Here is a 22075-nt window from a genome sequence, read left to right as displayed (position 1 = left end):
AGATCGTTTAAGGTTTTCTTTTACACAAATTTCAACTTGAAACTTTCAGATGTTGAGATTGAAGACTGTCAGTTATTAAATGAACATACGTTTGAATCTAGAGGCGTGTTAGATTTTTTAGACCGAACTTTTACTCAGCACTGACACACATATTGTGAGTGCTTTTCAGCATCTCAAATATCTCTTCATATTGATCGGCATACCTTAATACTCACTTGATGCACAAAAGAACATTTTTGTAATATTTATACTTAATATTTCATATTTTTCATAGCTATAATATTCACTGATGATTATTGGAAATAATAGCATAAAAGTTTAAGTCAAAACTGGAATACTTGGGATATATAGGTCCTCTTGAATATACCAAGGGTTGCAATCGTGATTATATAATAATGGGTTAATGGGTCATTCATTGAGACTATCAAGCCCATTTTGGATAGGCAGCTGGTCTCTGCTGGCCTGCCTCCATGGCTTCATGTTTGAGGGTGCTGATGGGAACACAGAAAGCCACAGGTGGCAGTAAACCTGGGAGACCTACATGGCAGCTACAGAAGAGAGTGATGGGAGCTGCCAGAGCAGACAGAAACTAACACTACTGTCAAGCTACCAAAAGTGGACTGGATGTGAGACGTTTGGCAGTCTTGAGACAGATGCACCTGCTTTCAGCCATTACTACAGTAATCCTTCTGTAGGTTCTTATGCATAAACCCAGTGGCTTTTATTTCCTCTACATAGATTTTGCTGACTCTGAGTTTTCTTGGCTTGAGCTGTGAGTGTGTGAGTTGGGGCGTAAAAGCAGGTGCACTTCTCTGAAGAGAGAGGCTGCACTGAATTTATAGCACAAGACAAAATAAGAGCTCTGTAGCAAAGGTGAATGCAAAAGAGTAATAATCCTGGTTTGGTTTGTTTTCATAATTGTTGGAAGTGTAAATAATTGTCACGTAAACATGTACTCTTTATACAGTGGGAGAAACTTACTGCTAAGTTTGATACTTACAAAAAAATGAAGTCTCTAATTTTAAGGTAGTTTCATTTTAATCAACAGAGACAGAACATCAAGCAAAAATCCAGAAAAAAACACATTACATAAACTTACAAATAAGTTGATCTGCATATCAATATGTGACATAAGTACTCCTGTACACCCCAGCCAGAATTCTGGCTCCCACAGATGTGCCTATGCGATACACAGATCACAATCAATCAATCAATTAATGATCTCCTGATCTCAACTAGTTATGACAATTAAACAATAGGGAACTATTATTATCTCAATTTTTACCTTGCCTTTACCTTGAAATACACCTAAATATCTAGTCAAATCAAAAATATAGAGTAAAATGAGTGATTTGATTGTATAATCTCATGTTCTTTAGAAAAGGAGGACATTTAGTCTGCTGTGTTGGAAGTCTTATAAAAAATGGAGAGTACCATAGACTATTACTGACTGTATTTTCATAAAGATTTTACTGAGTCAGCTGTAATTATTTTATGATTCTTTTCTGATTTATTGATAATAATTTTATATGCTTTAATATCCTTACATTGCCGTATAATACAGAGACCTACAAGACATTATGGGTTTAATGAATTTACCTGAGAACTGGATGTGAACAGTTTCAGTTTTCGGTAAATTAAACTATTTCTTAAGTAAATAAGCTTCAAGTATGTATTTTTTTTTTTACCAGTTCTATTGTCCCGTTTTTGATTCTTTGTATAAATAATAGAGATGGACCGATCCGATATTACGTATCGGTATCGGTCCGATACTGACCTAAATTACTGGATCGGATATCGGAGAAAAATAAAAAATGTAATCCGATCCATTAAATATCACGAAAGCACCTCACAAAACTTGCAACACGCCGTAACTCACCTCAGAACGTTAGCATGTCGGAGCAGTATGCATCACGTGATAGAGCAGCTGTGGCATGCGGGACCTGTCGGTGGTCTGGATAGCATGTGGAGCTTCGCTAGCAACCTGGCATTTCATCTCTGACAAAGTTATCCCGAGAGAAGTAAAGCAAGTGTGTAAGTCCATCTCTGAATGTTTGTAAAGCATTCCTGCATTAAGCTTAACAAGCGACTGCCTCTCCTGCTGCTACTTCAATCATGAAACTGCTTAACGATCAGCTGATCAGCTTTTCTGTCGCGAGTCCGTGTCTCTTCTTTGTTTTTGGTCCACTTTGCACCAGAAAGAGGAAACCAGCGGCTGAACAACAGCAGCACGTTTAAGCTTGATCAGCTGTTGTTAGAATGTATTTAATATTACTTTCTACACCAGGATCTTTTTCTACGTAGCTGACGCTGGTAACTGTGCAGGGGCGGATCTAGCAAAGTTTAGCCAGGGGGGCCGATAGGGCAATAACAGGGAAAAGGGGGCACAAAGACATACTTTTCTTTCTTATTCTCATTTAAAATGTCTAGCTTTTAATAAATAATTATCTGACACCCAAAGTTTTAATTTGATGTAAAATGAATAGAAGTCAATTACTGTATATAGTGACTATTAAGTCTAATATATATATACCCTAGTAAGCTATAGTACTTTTTCCTTTGGGAAGGTACCATCTGTGCAGTCTGCAATTTTGTTGAAGAAAGATGTTGAATCTATTTAATATTTCTTGAAAAATTATTGATTTCTGTGCATTTTTTTTCACACTGCATCAAATTAAGGTTGATTACGTCGATTAAGCATCATGAGGTGGAGCGTGAGGGGTGGTTCCCTATTTTTTATTTATTTATTTTTGTTGTTGCTGGGAGTTGGAACCCTATTAGTTAGGTTGCTTAATATTTATGCTAAGTACTCTTTAAAATACCAGAATAGGGAGGATGGTGTAGGTTTAAGTTTATTAGATTGATCAGTATTGCTGAACTATGAAATATTTTTTTTTTTGCATACAGGTATAACAGAATAGCTTTAGTGTAGTTGTTGTTTTAAACTTGAGTATGAACTTATACAAAATGCAGCAAGATATTTAAAAAACAGTTTTGTTGATTAAAAAACACTATATCGGATTCATATCGGTATCGGCAGATATCCAAATTTATGATATCGGTATCGGTATCGGACATAAAAAAGTGGTATCGTGCCATCTCTAATAAATAATACAGTCTGCACTTCACTCATTTATTATTATTTCACTGCCCAATGTTTCGCATTTAATACACAGTTGTTCCGTGTTTGTTCCATTATGTCAGGTTATGTTAGTTTAGGTGTGTTAGGTGTTAGAATAGCAAAGCTATAACATCATGATCAAAGTGGATAGCTGTGTTATTAAATTATCACTGTGGTAGCAGTGGTAGGATTTCCAGCTGTCTTAATGATTCACAACAAGAGTGAGTAATCACTCCAAATATGTTACGCAAGACAAACAGTGACTAATGATTGGATTTAAATATCAGAATTAGCAATATTTAATTGGAGTTGTACTTTCTTTGTTTTCTTTTTGTTTTGTTTTTACTCGCCCCTGCTGAAAGTATTATAATTACAGCTATTTACTACTTTTGTTATTTAAAACAAATGACAAGAATATGAAAACTCATTATCAACTAGTCACACCATCATTTCAGCTGTCCAAACACACACACTGACGCATCTGCACATATGTCATGTACTCATTTGCTATTATCAGTTCATCAGTACATCCCAGGATATTTACATCCATGCCGGCAGCTCTATTGGATGCACTCTCATGTAGCTCATATGCAATCAATTATTTAAAATCTCTTTTGTTAATTGCAGTTACACTACTTTTAATCACAGGAGAGGGTTTGGGAGGAGTTTTGTGACCCGTTATCCTGTATTCATCTTATCTTTAGTTTTATCTGTGATGTGCTGATGTGCCATCACTACTTGTGCATTGTAAAAGGCAGAGGTTGCTCTGCCGCTGATCATTTTCTTCCTGAGTTCAAATTGTTTAGCCAAGTTATTGTTAGAGCGCAAGTGATGATTTGCAAGGGCCGTGTTCCTTAATGGTTCTTTTCATGGTCGGTGTGTCACATCTTGAAGGCCTGGCTTTATTTGAGCCATTATAGTTTGTGCAATCTCCACATAATAAACTCTCATGTTAATCCCTCTCAACCCTTTTCACACCCGAGTGTGAATCGTACTTCACTTCCAGTTCTCCTCTTTCTTTTTCATCTCTTTTGTTGCTGCCCGCTGTGAACTGATGGTATAGCCTCTCCGTTTGGTTCCACTCATGTCCTTCTGTCCCTCCTCCAATTGGTCCCATGAGTTCCCAGAGGTGACAGGCAACAAATGAAGGCACTCATTCTTACGTCAACAAGAGCAAAGCCATGAATTTTTAATCTGCTCTGACACTATTCTGTCTCTCTCGGTCTGTGTCTCACTGTCTGTCTCTCGGGTTTTTTTTATTTCTTTATTTTTTGTTGTTTTCATCAACATCCTGTCCACTGGCCACAGTTTGATTTACACCCAGCTGAGAGGCATTACACCTGGGACCACAAACCTCAAGTTCTTTCCCTGCCCCTGCGCTTGTGCGTTGCTGTGTGCTTTTGCGTGTGCAAACCGGAGACACCTCTACGATGTAGTCGTGCTTCAGGGGTTCGCAGTTTGTGTCATATGTGTGGGGGTGGGGTGGATAGGAGGGGGTCAGTTATTCACTGACCTTCAGCCTTTAGCAAAAGGCTCTTTTGCTCTCACACACTTATTGTCCACTGCATGAAACTAATAGCGCTATTACTGAAGTCCTCTGGTTGTCACCTGACAACAGTCTCATGTGCGCACAGATCAATGGGTTCATCAATAAGACACTTGGTGGATATTTAGCATCGTTGGCTGAGAAAATGAGAGGAAGTAGGCGCATCCGCTTTGCAATGGTTCTATATAAATGTAAACAGCAACAACAACACAATGTTTCACAAATATCCTAAAGTTACTGTAGCGGCGATTTAACACATATCTGACAAACACAATCAGAATAAAAACAGCAATCTCATTTGTGTTTATCATTACACAATTCTATTTTTAGCCTCGTCCATGCTCTGGGCAACTAGTCATTTATTTATAATGTTGATCACTTAACCAGATTTATAAATGCAATAACATGCCCCTTGTTCACACATGTGTGGGGACACATAATGGGAGTCATTACTCTCCTGCTCAGTGCTACATTCTAATAGGGCATTAGTATGCTCTTAGTGGCACTTTTGGTCGTGAACACTCTCTCCTTCAGAGCAAAATAACTGCTGCTGGGTCTGTTCTTGATTCCGTCCCTTTTCTCCCGCCGTTATGTCACATCACCTCTTTGGCTTGCTGATCTCTTTGTTGCTCCCTCTCTCCTTCCCTCCCTTATGTTTTCTCTTCTTGTGCTTGAAGATGGTGAATTAGCTCCAGCCTTCAACAGGGATCCTCCTGTAATGAAGCCTTTGTGTTTGTACTGTGAGCCGGCACCGTTTCGAAATTGAATTGGATGTTCTCTCCTCGCTCTGTTCCTCTTACCTTCCTGCTCCCAACATGGTTCGGGCTTTCTCCATTATCTCCCGCAATGCTTGTCACAATGCTCCACATTGTGTGCCTCAATATGCAGGCATGTTTTTTGAACGCATGCAAACGCTCCCAGGCACACGTCCAAGTCCCATCACCTGGTTTCATATTATGCTGCTCACACAAGCACACTTATATACACACATACAGCAGGAGCATTCCACAGTGTGAATTGTAAAAGTTATAAGGTATATCCAGTTAGACATGTGCATAATTCTTACTGTACTTTTGTGGTAAAAGGGAGCGCTTGTTTAAGTTCACTGATGTCGCAGTTGACACTTTTTTTTCACAATTTAGCTAGAACTTGGAACAAGTCACAACTTGGCAAGAATGTGGAGGAGGGAGTTTGGAGGGATCATTGTAGGAGATTTTAATATTCAGCTACAGACAATATAGTGAACCCATCTTATCCCTGTCCTCAAAGCACGCAGTTTTTAGAAAATATCATGGTAATAAATGAGATAAATGTACCTCACTTCTTACAAACATTTAAAAGATTGAGATCATGAAGTGAGTGAGTAAAGTAAGTTTATTCTGTACTCCCAGTCTGGCCGCACCCATCTTTTAACTCAACCTTCATTTTATCTCATGTTCATAGACGAGTGGTGGGCCATCTTGCAGTAAATAGCTCCATGAGTACCGGTCCAAAGTAAATGAAACTAAATGTGCAAACCCTTTATTTGACTGTGAATATGGCTGTGAATTGTTGTCACTTTAGATTCAAAGTTACTCTTTGACATTGACACTTTATGCAAGGCTTATAGAAGAAGGCTGTAAGCATGACATTTTATGCTCGCTTTGCAAAAATATGATGTTGAACGGAAAAGTCCTGCTGCAAAAGATGCACAGGCAGCATCGGAAGATTGGTGTCCAGTATATAAGTGATTGAAGAGGCCAGGAAATCCATCAAGTGTGGGTTTTTTTTGTGGTCAAAAAACTAAAAAAAACTCTAAATGTACTCTGGAAATAGCAGTCAGGCATTGGAACAAAACTTCATCATCTGTTTTTTTTAAATTATGTTCGGTTTTGTTTAAAGTCTGTGTCACCTAATTAAATAAATAAATACATAAATAATAAATAAAAATGAAAATGTCTGTTAAAGTACACATAACTCCACATTAACTCCTCTGGTTAAAGTTCTTGGCATTGGTACCAACTGTATTTCATACACACTGAGATTACTATAGTTATATTACTATAGTTACTTGGTAGCAGTGTTGGGACTAACGCGTTATTAAGTAACGCGTTACAGTAACAACGTTATTATTGTGGTAACGAGCACGGTAACTAGTTATTATGCCAAAACCAGGAACGCGTTACTCGTTACTGGGATTTAGATAGGCTCGTTATTCGTTACTTCGTGTGGTGGCTATCGCAGAGCTTACACAGATTCAATAACATTAGCAAGTGGTGGAAGCCAGCAGGTGGATGAAGGAAAAGGGAGGCAAGAGGAGCAGAGACCCGAAGCGGCCGCTGGTCCGAGAGTGTCAGGTGAACTGAACTTCAGGTAAGAAGTTATAACCTGCAGTCCATCTGGGTCAGATATGAACCAAGTTTAGGTGGAGTTTATTTTCGTTATTCTGATTTTTTCGTACTGCGTGCTAGCTAGCATTACGGAGTTTCTATACAGCTGGGTGGTGCTATGTTACTGATGTTGAACTTTATTTTGTTCATATGGTTAATTATTAGAGTTGCCAACCGTCCCGTAAAAAACGGAATCGTCTCGTATTCAGAGAAAATATCATGCTTTTCGTATTGAGGTGAAAATGAACATTTTGTCCCGGACTTCAGCTACAATGAAAAAGACACAAAGCTGGAGTTACTCTGTGTTTACGCTGCACAGCTGCCTCTTCTTCTCTCATCCTCTCACCCTCCCTCTCCTGTTTCTACTTCAATCATGAAACTGATCAGTGATCAGCTGATCGGCTTTTCTCTCTTGTTTATTTATCGCCCACTTTGCGCCAGAAAGAGGAAACCACCGGATGTCGCGCTAAACAACAGCAGCACGTTTGATCAGCTGTTGTTAGAATTTATTTAATATTAATTTCTAGTATCAGCTGAAGTTTGCTGGAGCCACAGCTGCAAAAAAGCTGCTGGTCATGATGTCGGTTTGGTTATCTGGTGAGAGGGAAACATGAAGATGAAACCAGGAGATGTCCTTACTGAATCATCAGAGCTGTGATGGAGAAACAGGTTTACCTTTTAGTTAACATGAATGAGTTGAAGGGAAGTTATGAACTGTTTCTGAGAGACAAATAACACCAGGATCCTTTTCTAAGTAGCTGACAGCTGGTAACTGTGCAGGGGCGGGTCTAGCAAAGTGTTGCCAGGGGCCCAGGTAGGGTATTAACAGGGAAAGGGGGGCACAAAGAAATACTTTTCTTTCTTATTCTCATTTAAAATGTCTCGCTTTAAAAAAAATAATTATCTGAGTCTTACAACAAACAATTGATAGATTGATACATACAGTATATACCATCAGAACAGTGAACATCACTGTCACAACAGTGCTTGTTTTCATTCAAAGGCTTTATGATTTTTCCTATAATGGTGGGCCGGTCTCTAGTCAAATTCCCCGGGACGATTTTTTTTTTGTCCCAGTCCAGCCCTGTATGCAGCTCATCTGCAGTCTGGTGTTACCTACATCTTCCTATTCAGAAGGCAGAATTTCTGAGTTCTGAGTACAATCGAAAGCACCACGACTGCAGTTTTTGTGTTGGATGTAAAAAGCAGTCTAGAATCATGCGGCGGTCAACGACGGTCCAGGCGTGGGATTTCTCTCGTGGAAATGTGCACATGATTTTTTTCCTTTCTATTGGTAGGTGGCACAGTGCACTGGTGGCAATAAGCAAGCTAGAAGACTGGCAAAGTTATGGAAGCAACACATTAACAAGAGAATTCTGAGTAAAACCAAAGTTACTTTCCCTAGTAACTAGTTACTCTGAAAGTAACGAGTAACTTGAAGTAACTGAGTTACTTTTGATAGAAGTAACTAGTAATGTAACTAAGTTACTAATTTAAAGTAACTTACCCAACACTGCTTGGTAGTAGACATTAACTGCTATTTATATGTTTAATATGTACACCCTCACTCATGAAGGCGTACATTGTTTTTGTTTTGTTCTGCTTTCCTGTTTCCACTGTTTTCATGTAATGAAATGTCTTATGTAAATAAAATTGCCATTGTCATGTGTGGCTCTGCTCTGTAAATTTATGCTCAGAAGACGTTGCCTACTTTTATTGCCTAAAATGAAATATTATGATAACTCTAAGTCGAAACATTATTTCACTGGCTGAAAACAATTACGTTTTTAAACCTTGTTTACAGTTTCTTATTTCTTCGCATTTTAAATGATCATTAACTGTATTTTTAATAACATTTCAATTAGTTTCCATGGAAACTTCACAGCTAAATTACAAAACGCATGACAATGTAAATGTAATGACAAAACACAAAGCATTCTACCCTTCCTACATATAGCGCATCATCATTACTTTATGCATCCAGCCAAACCCTCTTACTAAATTTAATTTCATGTTTGGCACAACAGAAGATTTCTGAGACACTGACTGCTCTGACTGAGCTCAACTCTGTAGTCGATGCACTGAAAGATGAACTAATATAAGGAGAAGCTTAATGTTAAATGAATGCAGGTAAACACATTCATTACCAATGCACTGTGCATAACAACCACTGGTATGCCAGCAATCAATAGGCTTGTATATTAACTTCATCTTAGAACAACACCATTTGAAATGACTGAACAAACTCACCTGAGACAACATTCACACCTCCTCCTAGATGGACAGATTTTACAAGGTCACCGTCAGTGCATATGGGTACTCGGTTTTGTATTGATCATTGTCCTTTAGCTTTTCCACTTGGTTTCGGCAATAAATTGCCAGGCACTGAGAGGTTTCAATTGGCCTCAGAGGCAGCCGGTGTAATATTATTTTATAGCAGGGGTCATAAATTATCCTGTCTGTAATATCCCCACTGAGGCTGTTGGTAGGATGATGCAGTTTGTCTTGCAAGTTCAGGTCGGATGCTCAAAAATTTCACTCTCCACTGTGCGAGCTTTTGTTCAGAGGGGGGGGAGTGAGCATTAGCTTACATAATCAAATCCCCACTTTGTCCCCTACTGCAAAAAATACAGAAATCAGTGATTTTTAAAATAAAAAACCCGCCCTGTGTTTTCTCATCTCTTCCTTCCGAGCATACTTCTTCTCAGAGACTTGCAAATAGTGTACGTGCATTATCTGTACCCTTTTTTTTTTTAACAGCTTCCCATGCATGTCCGTGTATGTTCACACACACAAAGCTGTATGTCACCTTATATCTTTTCATACCAAATTCTTGGCACATTTTTTTTTGTCCTGAGTCACAAAGCGACATGGCATGCCTGTGCATGTTCCCGCGCTTTCACATTTAGAGCTGAACTAAAGGAGAACTGAATCAGTGTTTTCAGAGCAGTGTCACTTCCGTTTTTCATCAGTTATTCTTGGTGGTTTCCTTCATAGCTCCTCAAAAGACAAGAAAAAAGAAGTGGGTAGAGGCAGAACTGATACTGAACTAGCACACTTGAACTGGACTACGTACTGCTTGGTGAGGTGTCTTTGTAGCACACATCTTTTTAACTATATTACCCAGATCAATATCCCAAGTGTAGTGAGTGAATTGAGAGGCCAGTAATGAGCTCAGCGAGCCTATAAGGCCTGTGAAATTAAACACATTGCTCACCTGCTGCAGATATTGGTGAGCCTTGACTCATAGTTATCATATCGGCGCACCGAGATCAGTGGAGCTCTTTTAGTTGGAATGTTGAGTAAGATGTCGTGGCTCTGGTTTATTACCTCTGCCTGTCCCCAGGTCTCTACTGTGCATGTGTTTCATTCTTCTGATTTGTGTGCAGCATCACTGATGCAGTAGCTTGGATACTGAAAAGTTTCATGTACAAATCTGCAGCTGTGGCTGTTCGAATTTTAGAGTTTGTCTTAAAAAAGGTCTTGAAGTCAACAAATAAGAAGGTGACGTCAAACAGGTTCTTTTAAATAAACTGTTGTGAATTTTATATCGTTTTTATAATAGCCAAAGTCAACCTACAGTGATTTATCTCGACAAAAGGATTACGCTTTAGAGCTTCATTATAACCTCACCTTTGTCCGTGTGAATAACACAGCGATGTATCGCAGAGCCTCTTTGTTTTAATTGTGGTTACATAACAGTACTTTGTTATATCAAAGGCTTCTATGCACAGCTCTATTCACCTCCTTTTCACCTGAAAATGTCCTCAGTTAGACAGCTGGCTTATGGGTACACGGAAACTGAAGGAGGTCGGGAGGTTGGCGTCTTAAAATATAGGGCAGACTTCCTAATAAGGTGCAAATATCAGGCCTGTGGCACGAGAGAAGCAAATTGCTTTTTGACAGTATATTTAAGATGGTAATCGACTGTCATTTAACACAGCCAATTCTCTCTGAATTGCCACGTGTGCCTGAGAGTTCCCACCCCTCCCTCTCTGCCTCTATCTCACTTTTACTATCAGCTGTCCCTCTCATTTCTTCTGTCCTTTACATCCATAATTCAGTGATGAGAACTGAACCCCACACCCCTGCTAACCTACCCCACCCACCACCCAAACCCTGTCTAATAAATGAAATTCAGTGTTATTAGATTTTGGCTTATATTATAGCTTAGATATAGATAATTAATTTCCTCGTCTACTCTCACATACCCACATTTTACAATTGCTGATTCTTATTGCTACAGATGAGAGCATATACCTGTTCAGCTGCTGCTGATATACTTCTTGTCACTGGCTACTCAAGAATCTGAAATGGCCTCTAATTGTGCCAGTTGTTGCCGTGCAGGAAAGATGAGGTTGCAGTCATACAAAGTTGATAATGTTTCTCTTTATTGTTGGTGCAATTTTCTAGAGGCAATGTTAGAAGCATAATGATGCTGATGTTACAAATGATGCTGTTGAAATGCAATCGCACTTTTAGTTTTATATATGCACAAGTAAAAGTCAAAATTTTTATTAAACTTTTATTTAATGGATTGCATTTATATAGCGCTTTTCTAGGCACCCAAAGCGCTTTACAATTCCACTATTCATTCACTCTCACATTCACACACTTAGTTCGTTTTTGGAAATAAACTTGTCATATGGCCAAAAAACGCAAGGTGTGCAAATTCATGGCCCACATTTATCTGTTAATCATAACTAGAGCTCTGCTGCTTACATAAGCTGAACTTTTAGCTGTAGCTATAGGAACAGAATAGTGCTTTTGCTGTTTGCCATTTTTAAGGATAAAAACAGAACATATGCACAATGTCCACTCATTTACCATTTAAATGTTTCTAATCCTGTCAGGTGAACACTTTCAGTTCCCCCATTCCTAAACAAACTTGCTGGGTCTTTTTTCTTTCTAAAATTGTTCCCCCTCATCTGAAGAGAAGGAAGGCGCAAATGAAAGTGTGTGTGCAAAGAGATCAGAGTTGAATAATGATAAGTAAGCAGGCATTTGCAGAAATGCTGGCTGGTTGTAAAGTGAGTTCTCTGTTCATTCTCTTTCTCCCCCTTTCACCCTCTCAAGCCTTTCTTTGGTGTGCCTTCCAACCCACTCTGTCTTGCTGTGTCCCAACTCATGCCACCACCACCATCCCCATCCGTCTCTCTCTCTCTGTCTCCAGATAAGGCCAGTAGAGCTGCAGGCTGCTGGGCTGGTTAATTGGAACAGTAGAGTCTTGAGGCCTGGCCAGCGAGCCTTGTGCTTCCCACCAAAACATCTCCAGGCACCAAGACAACCACACACATGCTTCAGGATACACACACACACACACTCATGCACACAAAGTCATCCGCTCAGATTCTCTCAAACCCCCCAGCAAACATTTTACACTTCACGAATGCAAAGTAGCTTAAATCTTGTGAACAGGTAGGATTCAGTATTTTACTCAAAGAAACTAAAAGAGGAACAGTGTACTTACAAATATAACAACCTGTACATTGTAAAATGGTTTAAATAGCCTGAGCTACCTTTGTTTGTTTGTAAGAACATATCCATACATTTAGCACCAATTAGTGATCTGAAATTCACTTGTGCGCCATATGAACAGATGCCGTAATTTCCCCTTTTGGAAATCTAAGAGAAAAACATAATTGTTACCCTCTTTATTTAGTGTAACCCACAGTACTGTCCACATCTTAAGTCTGCATGCTCTTACACTTCTTGAAATGTTAGAAATAGGTGGAACCGAATTGATATTGGTGATGTGTTGGTTGTGACCAAAGTAGGGAGGGTTAGGCATAACGAGGAGGTCAGTGTCAAAGTAGGGAGGAAAAAACAGGACAGGTGATTTCCTTCTTTCAGCTCCTTTAATGAATGCTTGCTTATTTTTTGGAGAGCTTTGCATTGCAAAAGAACAATGTCAAACTATTGCCAGTGGAGGCTTTTCACAAGTCATAAGCAAATTGTCTTTTTTCCACAAAGAATCGTTCAAACTCAGAGACGGTTCGGAGGACCACATGCCTTTTGATGTTTTGATATTTTAAAATAAGTGATTATGAGTTAATAAATGAATTGACTAAAAACACTACATGCGAGCAATAATGAATATGAGACTAATATTGATACTATAGTGTGATTATCAGTACATAAACTCTGAAACAGCATAATTGCAGGCTTAGAGTCTGCTGTGCTATTTATTGCTTTATGCTCAGTGTCTTTCTCTCTCCCTTTAATGGAGGTTTTTTTTTTTTGGCTCGATTGATTGATTGGCTTGATTTTTCATCTCACAGAGGGCATTTTATCTTTTACCTGATATGCGATCAGCAAGAATAGCTTCAATAACCTCTCCTACACAGTACTCCCTTTAAAAAGCTTTCATATTTGACATTGGTGATTACTGAGTCACCTAATGAAAAGACTGCATGGAATAAAAGATGGTGCAGAATTTACAGACTTATCTCTAAGTAAAGGTCGATATTTTCTATTTGCTGATATATGGCATTCAGAGTTGATGATAAATTAAAAAAAAAAAGAAGAAGAAAGTTAAGAGAATCATTGATGTAATTACTGTTCATGTTGCACAGTTTGTTGCACTCTCCAACTTCCTTGTTGACAACATGTGCTTGGGACACCATAAACGTTACAACCAGTTGATCTAAGCCGAGTAAGGCAGAGGGTAAATTACTAATCCACAAGTTGTTTGAACAATAAAACGAGATTATTTTGAAACTACATTGTCATATTATCTTACTCATAAATAGCTATCCATCCATCTACTTCCGCTTATTTAGTTCAGGGTCTCGGGGGGACTGGAACCTATCCTAGTTACTGAAAGGCGAGAGGTGCAAACTAGACAAACTGCCACATTGTTGCAGAATCAACAAAGGGCCACTTTAGAATCACCAATTACTCTAAGCCCGCTAACAGCATGTCTTTTGAGTGTGGGAAGAAGCCTGAGTATGATGCAGAGAATATGAAAGCTCTACACAGAAAAGTCCTGGAGGGATTGATTTGAGCCCAGGGCCATCTTACTATGAGGCAACAGTGCTAACCACAGCACCACCATGCTTCCCATCATAATTAACTACACAAAACAAATTTCAGGGAAATCTGTGTATGTTTCATCTGTCTGGAAGAAAAGAAAAAGCTGAATGATTGGATTTTTGAATCAACACTGTCAGTATCAGTTTTAAAAATCCTTTATTGGTTGGGCACTTATCTTTCTATTTCTAGTATGATGTTATGTTGCACATGTGTGTATGTTTCACAATGCCCAGTCAAAATGTAAAGATTTGTGACCACAGGAAGAATAGCTGCTACACTGCTAATCTGGATCTTAATAAACCAAACTAAACCCTCTATAGCTGCCTTCTCTTTTCAACCTTACAACATTTTAGTTTGCAGAGCAAATGCATCTGTTGTCCATGATTCAGCCTGTCAAAGTGTCACAGTAAAAGGAGCAACAAGGAGTCCCACTAAAGTCATTATGAATCTGGCTGTTACAGAACTAACAGCTAGGCTAAAGCCCTTGATCTCTTTCATTAGCATCTTCTTATCAAGGCTAAACGCAGTTAGCACTAACAGCCAGAGCTAGTCACTAGTGGCTTAAAGCTGACGAGACTGATCAAAGTCAGTAGCCTGATGTTGAATAAAGAGCTACACACCTCTATTAGTTCACACCACTCACGTGACTGAAAGGGGTCTGTTCAGCATGTGCTATACAGATTCCATTAGTTTTTCTTTATTAAGCAATCATTTTGTTCTAACTTTTGTCACCAAGGTCACCAAAGGGGTTTTATATCAAAACACAGAGTATGTACGATACAATGACAGTCTGATTGATGTCTGGATAGCTCTAGTTCAATTTACAGCTTCCTTAGAAATGTCTCACTCAATGTATCAAATGAAATACAGCCCTGCCTTTTCTCCATCTCTCTTCTTTCTCCTTTAATTTTTTTAAATGACTTGATGCCAGCCATCTCTGCCTATGATTCTCTTTGCTCTTCCTTCTCATACTAAATCCTCGTGTTCCCACTTGACCAGGAATATTAAAAGTGGCTCAGCGTGCCTCTCTGGTTAATTAGAGCACAGCAGTGGCAGCAACAGCTTCATGCTGACGGATGGTACACTGCTGAGCTCCTCACAGGCCAGGATTAATGGCTCCTGCCTGACTACGATATGCCGTGTGTGTATTTGCTTATATGTAGAAGCTGTGTGTGTGATGCTTAGTGCACATGAATAGTATGAATAGTGAGTGTTTTACTTTACATGATTTTATTATATACATTTTTCTTAAGCTTTAGCTATAGAAAAAAAAATCCACAGCACTGAACTCTGTGCAGGAGGAGGAAGTTGATAGCCTGGCACAGTCCCACACAACAGGTGTAATCTGGACAGCAGGGAATCTGCAGACATGGAGCCAAGACGTAGCTCAGTGAGAGATGAATTAAACAAGAAAACTCACGTTTGCACGCGCACACAGCAAAACTAATTTTACCCTGACAAAACAACTACATTTATTTACATAAATACATATTTAAAGCTATTTTGATCCATCACACAGTTTTAGATACTGTACAATTAAAGCCCAGATAAAATAGGACTGTAACAAAAGGAATTCATTCTTGAGGAAAGTATTATTATTATTATTATATTTTTTTATATACTATATACTTTACAGAGTGCTCCTTGCATTTCGTCCTATGGCAGCTGGGATAGATTCCAGCTGTCCCCACTATCCTGAATTGGATAAGCTGAAGTGGATGGGTGACTATACTATACTGTACTATAATTTAGTTAAATGGTATAGTTTTACCTTACTGGGTGTATGTGGCATTTAAGCCCCTTGACTAGAATAGGATGGCATTCACTAAACCGGCGTCTGATAATGTCTAAAGTGAAACATTGTAGTAGAAGATGAAATTAAACAATGCTTTCACTGGGAGGTTGATAGTGTAGATAAGTCATTTTTTCCATTAGAAAATTCTGTTCAAGGCACTATTATTATAACTAGAAAGAATGGATCCTTCACTTTTGCATCAACACTTAAAATGCATATTAATCAGGTCTACTGTTTTTGCCTGACTGCCGTTGGTGATTGTAAATAGGAAATTCAGCTGTAAATTAATTTTTCACCACACTGTATTAATCCATAGTCGGAAGGGAAAGCAATGTCTAAAAGCAACCAGGTTAAGAAACCAAACTAAGCGGCTTGTTCTATTGATCTCTCTCTGCTCTGTCTCAGTGCTGTGGTATCTGTATCACAGCATGGCACCTACACGGGGATATTGTGACTTGAGTGACTGATGTCTCCCTCTCTGGCTCTCACATGCTGTCTTTCTTTCTCACTCTCTCTTACTCTCTCTCATTCTTCCAGTTGTTGTATACATTTTGGCCAATTAATCAACAGCCACATTTCTATGCTGTGCTGAGACTTGTTTGCCTTAATAAGTTGTGGTTATGGTTTGTGTTCTTTCGCCATTCAGTTTGATTCAGTACTCCAATGGAACTGGCTTGGTTTTCTGTTGTTGGTAGCTATCAAACCTTTGACTACCTTTGTAAATGTCCCAGGTGGTGGGAGCGTCACCACCTGTGGCCTCAGCAGAATGCCCAGCACGGCCCCCTTAAGCTCACTGCACCACCCCTCCCCTGCACCTGAGCCAGGGACCACACCTCCACCACAAACCTCTACTGTAGTGTGATTTAAGCCAGACACCCTTAGCAGTGCTGAGGTAGAATTTTTGTCAAGATAGTAGAAACATTCCCATGGGTTAATCTGCGAGGAAATGGGTCAGTGCTGGCTTACATGACCGTGTAGACGTTCTGGGAGTTGTAGAGGTTCTACTTTTTGTACAAATTAAGTAAGATCAGGGTGTATGAGACTTGGTACAGACTGTGTTTTAAGTCTAGTATATTGCTGTAGCTTAGTTTGGATTTTTTAGCCAGGGGGATATCAAGCAAGCATTCTATTAAAACAATAGTAAACCATATTTTTTTTAACTGGAACTGACTAAGGCTGATTTTGTCTTTGTTAAAACAATGGGTTTAAGTGCCATGGAGAGAGCCACTGAGGAGTATTTGAAAAGAAACAGATGCAGGTCCCGAAATTAGTAGATTACACACACTTCAGCGTAACACTGCACAGTCACATAGGGACAGTAGCTTTGCTAAATCCAAACAGCTGCATGTGCAACCTGAATCAATCACAAGCGCATGGTACAATTCTCTGAGCTCTAGTTACCTCTTGAGACTTGCTGTGTTTCCTCAGTGTCCTTGGGATTTAACAGTACAGTCAGGCAAGCCAGCTAAGATCATATAATAAGCAAAAAGAGAAAGCGTAGAGGATATGTTGACTATCAGCGTGGTAACCTTCATAATGCAAGAAATGTTTGGTTGTCTTTGGTGGTAGAAACTCTCCAACAAGACAGAAAAATCTCTTGGCCAGGAAATGTTTTTGTGCTATGTACCCATAATGGTGCACGAATGTAAACTCTCAAACTAAATATCTATTTAATGTTCCCTTGTACATGTCATTGTATAAAATGTACATATAATGCATAAATCAATTAATATACATGCTTGCACATAAGATTGTTTCTACTTCTAATAAAGTGATTATTGTGTAGTGAACATACTTATGTGTATATTCTTGCAAAAGAGAAAAGAATGTATTGAAATACTGATACAGAGCGCCGTCTCGGAGACGTTTATTTTGGTGAGACCAAAATAAACCAGCCTCAATTTATCACTCCTAGAGGGATGGTGTGCCTGCCACATACTTGTAGACATTTTGTCTCACTGTGCTTTGCATTTAACAACATCTAGACTTACAGTTAGCCATGTGTTTGGTGTCTTATGTATACATATGAGATTTGTGAAAAGCTGCAATCATAAAGCATTACGTATATCTTTAGCCTTTTCTGTCAGAAACTCATTGACATGTAAAGAAGCTCTGCACTCGACACTCGACATTTTGGGCATAAATTTAGAAAGGTAGATAATAGAAAAAATAACCAAATATGACTGATATCAGAATTATGTTTTGCATGCATAACCTAGTAATGCATTGTGCTTTTTCACATATGTGATGCAATGTCCCACCCTTCCAGCGACACTTTGTAACACCCATGTTACAAATATAACCTCACAAAAGCCATCTAAAGGCAGCATTCATTTGTCGTGTTATCAGTGTGTCGTCTTCCAAACAAAAATGGTCCCGTCTTTACTTGTTTTCCTCCCTCTGCTGTATCATACAGCTCTCTTTTCCCTCTAGTCTCCCTAATCTTTTTCCACTGATGTTAAGCTTTGACCTTTGGAGATCATGGTTGTAGTGTAGCAGCTCTCCCTTTCACTGTATTTCACTCACTCTTCTTCGCTCCTCCTCATGTATGCCAATATCATCTCTGTTGTCACTTTGAAGCGAGGCAGGATAGCACAAGGGAGCACGAGCAGGGGTGAGCCTAGCTTTAATTGCAGACTGTATGAGATTGAAATTAAATCTCACTTAAGAATTAATGGCTAGGGATTAGGTCAAGCCCCAGGGTCAAGACCAGCTATTCAGATAGCTATTGACTCTCCAGCACTCCGATCTGAATTGCATTTGATTTAATGATGTGTGTGTTTGCATATGCATATCCGTAAAGTGTGTGTGCACCACTATGGGGGGCTGTGATTTATCAAATATTACCTCATTCTGTTGAAAACCTTATGTTGCGTGTGTGTTGCGTGTGGATGGCAACTTTCTTTACTGGATATCAAAGAATCAAGCAGATGAAATAAGACATTTCTTTTATTCAGGGTCTTTTGGGATGTATGGAGCCACACAATTGCTAAACTTACTTAGATGGCGTAGGCAAACTTTTTTGAAGTGTCAGCTTTGAACTGAAAAAAAGTGTAGGGATTATTAAAGATAGAATATGGTGTGCAAAACTGTAGGCAAAGCAAAAAATGAAATACCATATCAAATATCTATTAAGGCTATCAGGCTAATTGCTTACCAACTAATTTGAAATGTAAAGTGTTTGCATGTAACTGACGGTTCTGTCTTTTTGTTCTTCTTGTTTCTCCCAGATTGCCAGCACCCATCACAGTCATGGAACCCATACCTGCGTAAATCTTTGTGTTCTGTGAGTTTAAGGAGAAGAATGGCATTAAACTGAAAATGATGAGCACATCAAATGCTCAAGCAGACACCAGCAGGCTCTGATACCCGTCTACTATAAAGCTCCCTTCCTCTTTTGCTCATTTTCTTCTACTTGCTCTCCTCCTGAAGAAAGATCACAATCTTCCCCCCACCCCACCCCCAAGCTTCTGGCAGCAGCTCAAATTTCCTGGAAATTGCTCCGAGATCTGGATTTGAGAGAGGAACATTCTATTTTTGGTCCAGGATAGACAAAGAGGCTTTTGAAGAAACAACTGTGTTGAAATTATCATATTCCCCCTCTTTTATTCTCCCCCTATTCCTCAGTCCCAGAGGCACCAACTGATGGAGAGACGAAGGAGAGAATCAGGATAAGGAGAAGAATTAACACTAGAGAGAGGAGAAAAAAGTGCTTATTGGTCAGGCAAATTGTAGTAGAGCACCTGTGAGGATTGCTTACCCATTGACTTTTATAACCGAATTCATTACTATATGATACTTCTTGTTTATATTCCTGTTTATATTACAGTCTTTTTTCCTCAGTGAAGAGAGAGCTGTTGCTCATTAGACCTACAGCATTAAGAAAGAAGGGGGACACATCAGAACTTTGAGCATGACAAGGGGGTTAAGAATCCTGTATTTGCCCGTGTGGCCTCTGGCCCTCTTCAGCCTGCTCACTACAGTGAATATGTTGGAATTCAGTGGGGCGCCTGGCCAGTGGGCACGTTATGGGCGCTGGGAAGCTGGATCAGTGGGTGAGCTGAGCTTCAGTCTCAAGACCAACATCAGCAAAGCCTTGGTACTCTACCTGGACGATGGCGGTAATTGCGACTTCTTGGAGCTGTTGATTGCTGGTGGGCGCCTCCAGTTGCGCTTTGCCATCCACTGTGCAGAGCCAGCCACCGTACACATGGAGATACGGGTGAATGACGACCGCTGGCACATGGTCTTGCTTACCCGCAACTTCCGTGAGACCATGCTAATGGTAGATGGGGAAACAAAAGTGGCAGAGGTCAAGTCAAAGAGGAGGGAAATGGCTGTGGTCAGTGACCTGTTTGTAGGTGGGATACCACCTGACGTGCGACTGTCTGCACTGACATCCAGCACAGTGAAGTATGAACCACTCTTCCAGGGCTTGATCTCCAATCTGAAGGTGGGAGAGATGCCTCCTACTTTGCTCAATAGCCAGGGTATTCAGAGCGACCTGGAGTACCTCTGCACCAAACAGAACCCATGCTTCAATGGAGGGTTTTGTTCTATTCAGTATGGAGAAGTTCACTGTGACTGCACCCACACTCGCTTCAAAGGAAAGTACTGCAAGGAAGGTAAGGCACCATCATAACTCTTGTATTTGTCTTTGTTTTATAATTGCAGTGCAAAATCTGCGGTTAGTTCAAGTCAGAGTCTTGCAGAGAGGTCTGGGACCTCATTTCACTGTTTAGGCTGTCGAAAGTCTCTTCTAACAATGTTTGATGAAGGAGGTGCTGATGCAGTGAGGGCTCAAAAGGAGGAGGGTGTGGAACTTTGTGAATAGACTACTTAAAGTGTGCATGATCTTTCAGTGTTCTCTCATTCAGTATTTTAAGAACCTCATTTAAAGATTGAACTGCTGAAGAAGATCACTCTTTTTAGGGATTATGTGAGTCATACAAGAGTTGCAGACATGGCACAGGTGCAGCTTTGATTTCAGCAGGGACTTATTCAGAAACAATATTTAACATCAAAGCTGCTGAATATTTCACGTTTAAGATCACACATTGAAGGTCTGCTATTTCAGCTGGCTTTCTTCTCGTCTGTTTTTTAGTGAATTTACTTCTTTCTTTCTTTCTTTCTTTCTTTCTTTCTTTCTTTCTTTCTTTCTTTCTTTCTTTCTTTCTTTCTTCCCAAGCCTGTTGTCTCTGCTGCTCTTGCTTTCATTTGCTCTTGGGATATGCTCATATGCTGTCAACTCATGTCAATCAGTTCTGTTTTAAACCTCTGGCTCCCTCCTTCACTGACACATCCCATTTCCATATCTATGTTTTTTCTTCTCCTTCACATTCTTCCATGTCTTTTTCTCAGCATCCAGTAGCATATCTTTCATTCACCTCCTACCACCTCTTCTCAAGTCTATCTGGACTTTCCACCTCTCGTCACCCCTCTCCCCTCCATGTCTCTCTCGAATTTGCTCCCTTACTCAACTTATCTCTCTTTCACCTTTACCCGCTGTCAGCACTTCCTACTCCTGACATCCCTCCCCCTTCACTTATCTCTGCCCTATTTCTTTCATCCTGTCTGCATCTCTACACCTTGCTTGGGAATTCTCTCACTCTCTATGCAGCCATCAGAACTTATTTTGTATCTTGATCACCTGTAATGCAGGATGAGTGGTCTTCACTACCGTTATCACTATGGTCTATTATTGCTTTGTAACCTTTAAAATAATCATTTGACTTAGTAGTTTCTACCTGGTCCTGCATGATGAAATCACTCGTAATTACAGCATGTTGAAAAGGTCGATAACTGTTTTGCCAAGTTATGTGACAGTTGTTTGATGCTTTAGACTTTTGTGGCGCTCGCAGATAAGCTTTGACGGTGCTGAAAAAGGAAATCAACCCAAACAAAATGTTTTACTCGAGTCCAGCTTTTGATAGATCTGAAGTAATAAGAATAAAATTTGCATGTTAGATCAAAGCTTTTGATTTATTTTGATGTAGGGTTAGTGTAAGTTTGGAGCGGTCTCAGATAGCTTAAAAAGCTCTACTGTGCTGCTTTTGTTCTCTGCAAAAAGCCGAACAGAAGCCTTTAATTAATGCAGATGAGCTTTTGCTCTTTAGTGACCCTATAGCACAGCAAATGATGTCACTGCTGGACAGCCGTATAAGTCGGTCTGTCTCTTCCTTCCAGTCTCCCTCTCATATTTCACGGTT

The 22075-nt window shown here is 39.6% G+C and overlaps 2 protein-coding genes across 10 annotated transcripts in view; both read left to right on the top strand.

Moving 5' to 3' along the window:
• nrxn2b (neurexin 2b) overlaps positions 1-22075 on the top strand; it is a 698285-nt gene that overhangs the window by 58755 nt on the left and 617455 nt on the right. For all 9 annotated transcript variants that reach the window (XM_082527645.1, XM_082527647.1, XM_082527643.1 and 6 more), the window contains one exon: positions 19097-20491. In XM_082527645.1, coding sequence (XP_082383771.1) covers positions 19780-20491 — 712 coding nt within the window. In that variant the 5' untranslated portion in view covers positions 19097-19779. The remainder of the gene's footprint in view (positions 1-19096; positions 20492-22075) is intronic.
• LOC309698133 (uncharacterized protein) overlaps positions 1-22075 on the top strand; it is a gene marked incomplete at its 3' end in the record, with an annotated part of 399753 nt that overhangs the window by 240342 nt on the left and 137336 nt on the right. The window lies entirely within an intron of this gene.

This window comes from Aulonocara stuartgranti, assembly GCF_965226115.1.
Source record: "Aulonocara stuartgranti genome assembly, chromosome: 3".
Classification (NCBI taxonomy): domain Eukaryota; kingdom Metazoa; phylum Chordata; class Actinopteri; order Cichliformes; family Cichlidae; genus Aulonocara; species Aulonocara stuartgranti.
The sequence above is the reverse complement of the archived record's forward strand: the minus strand, read 5'-3'. Positions and strand labels throughout refer to the sequence as shown.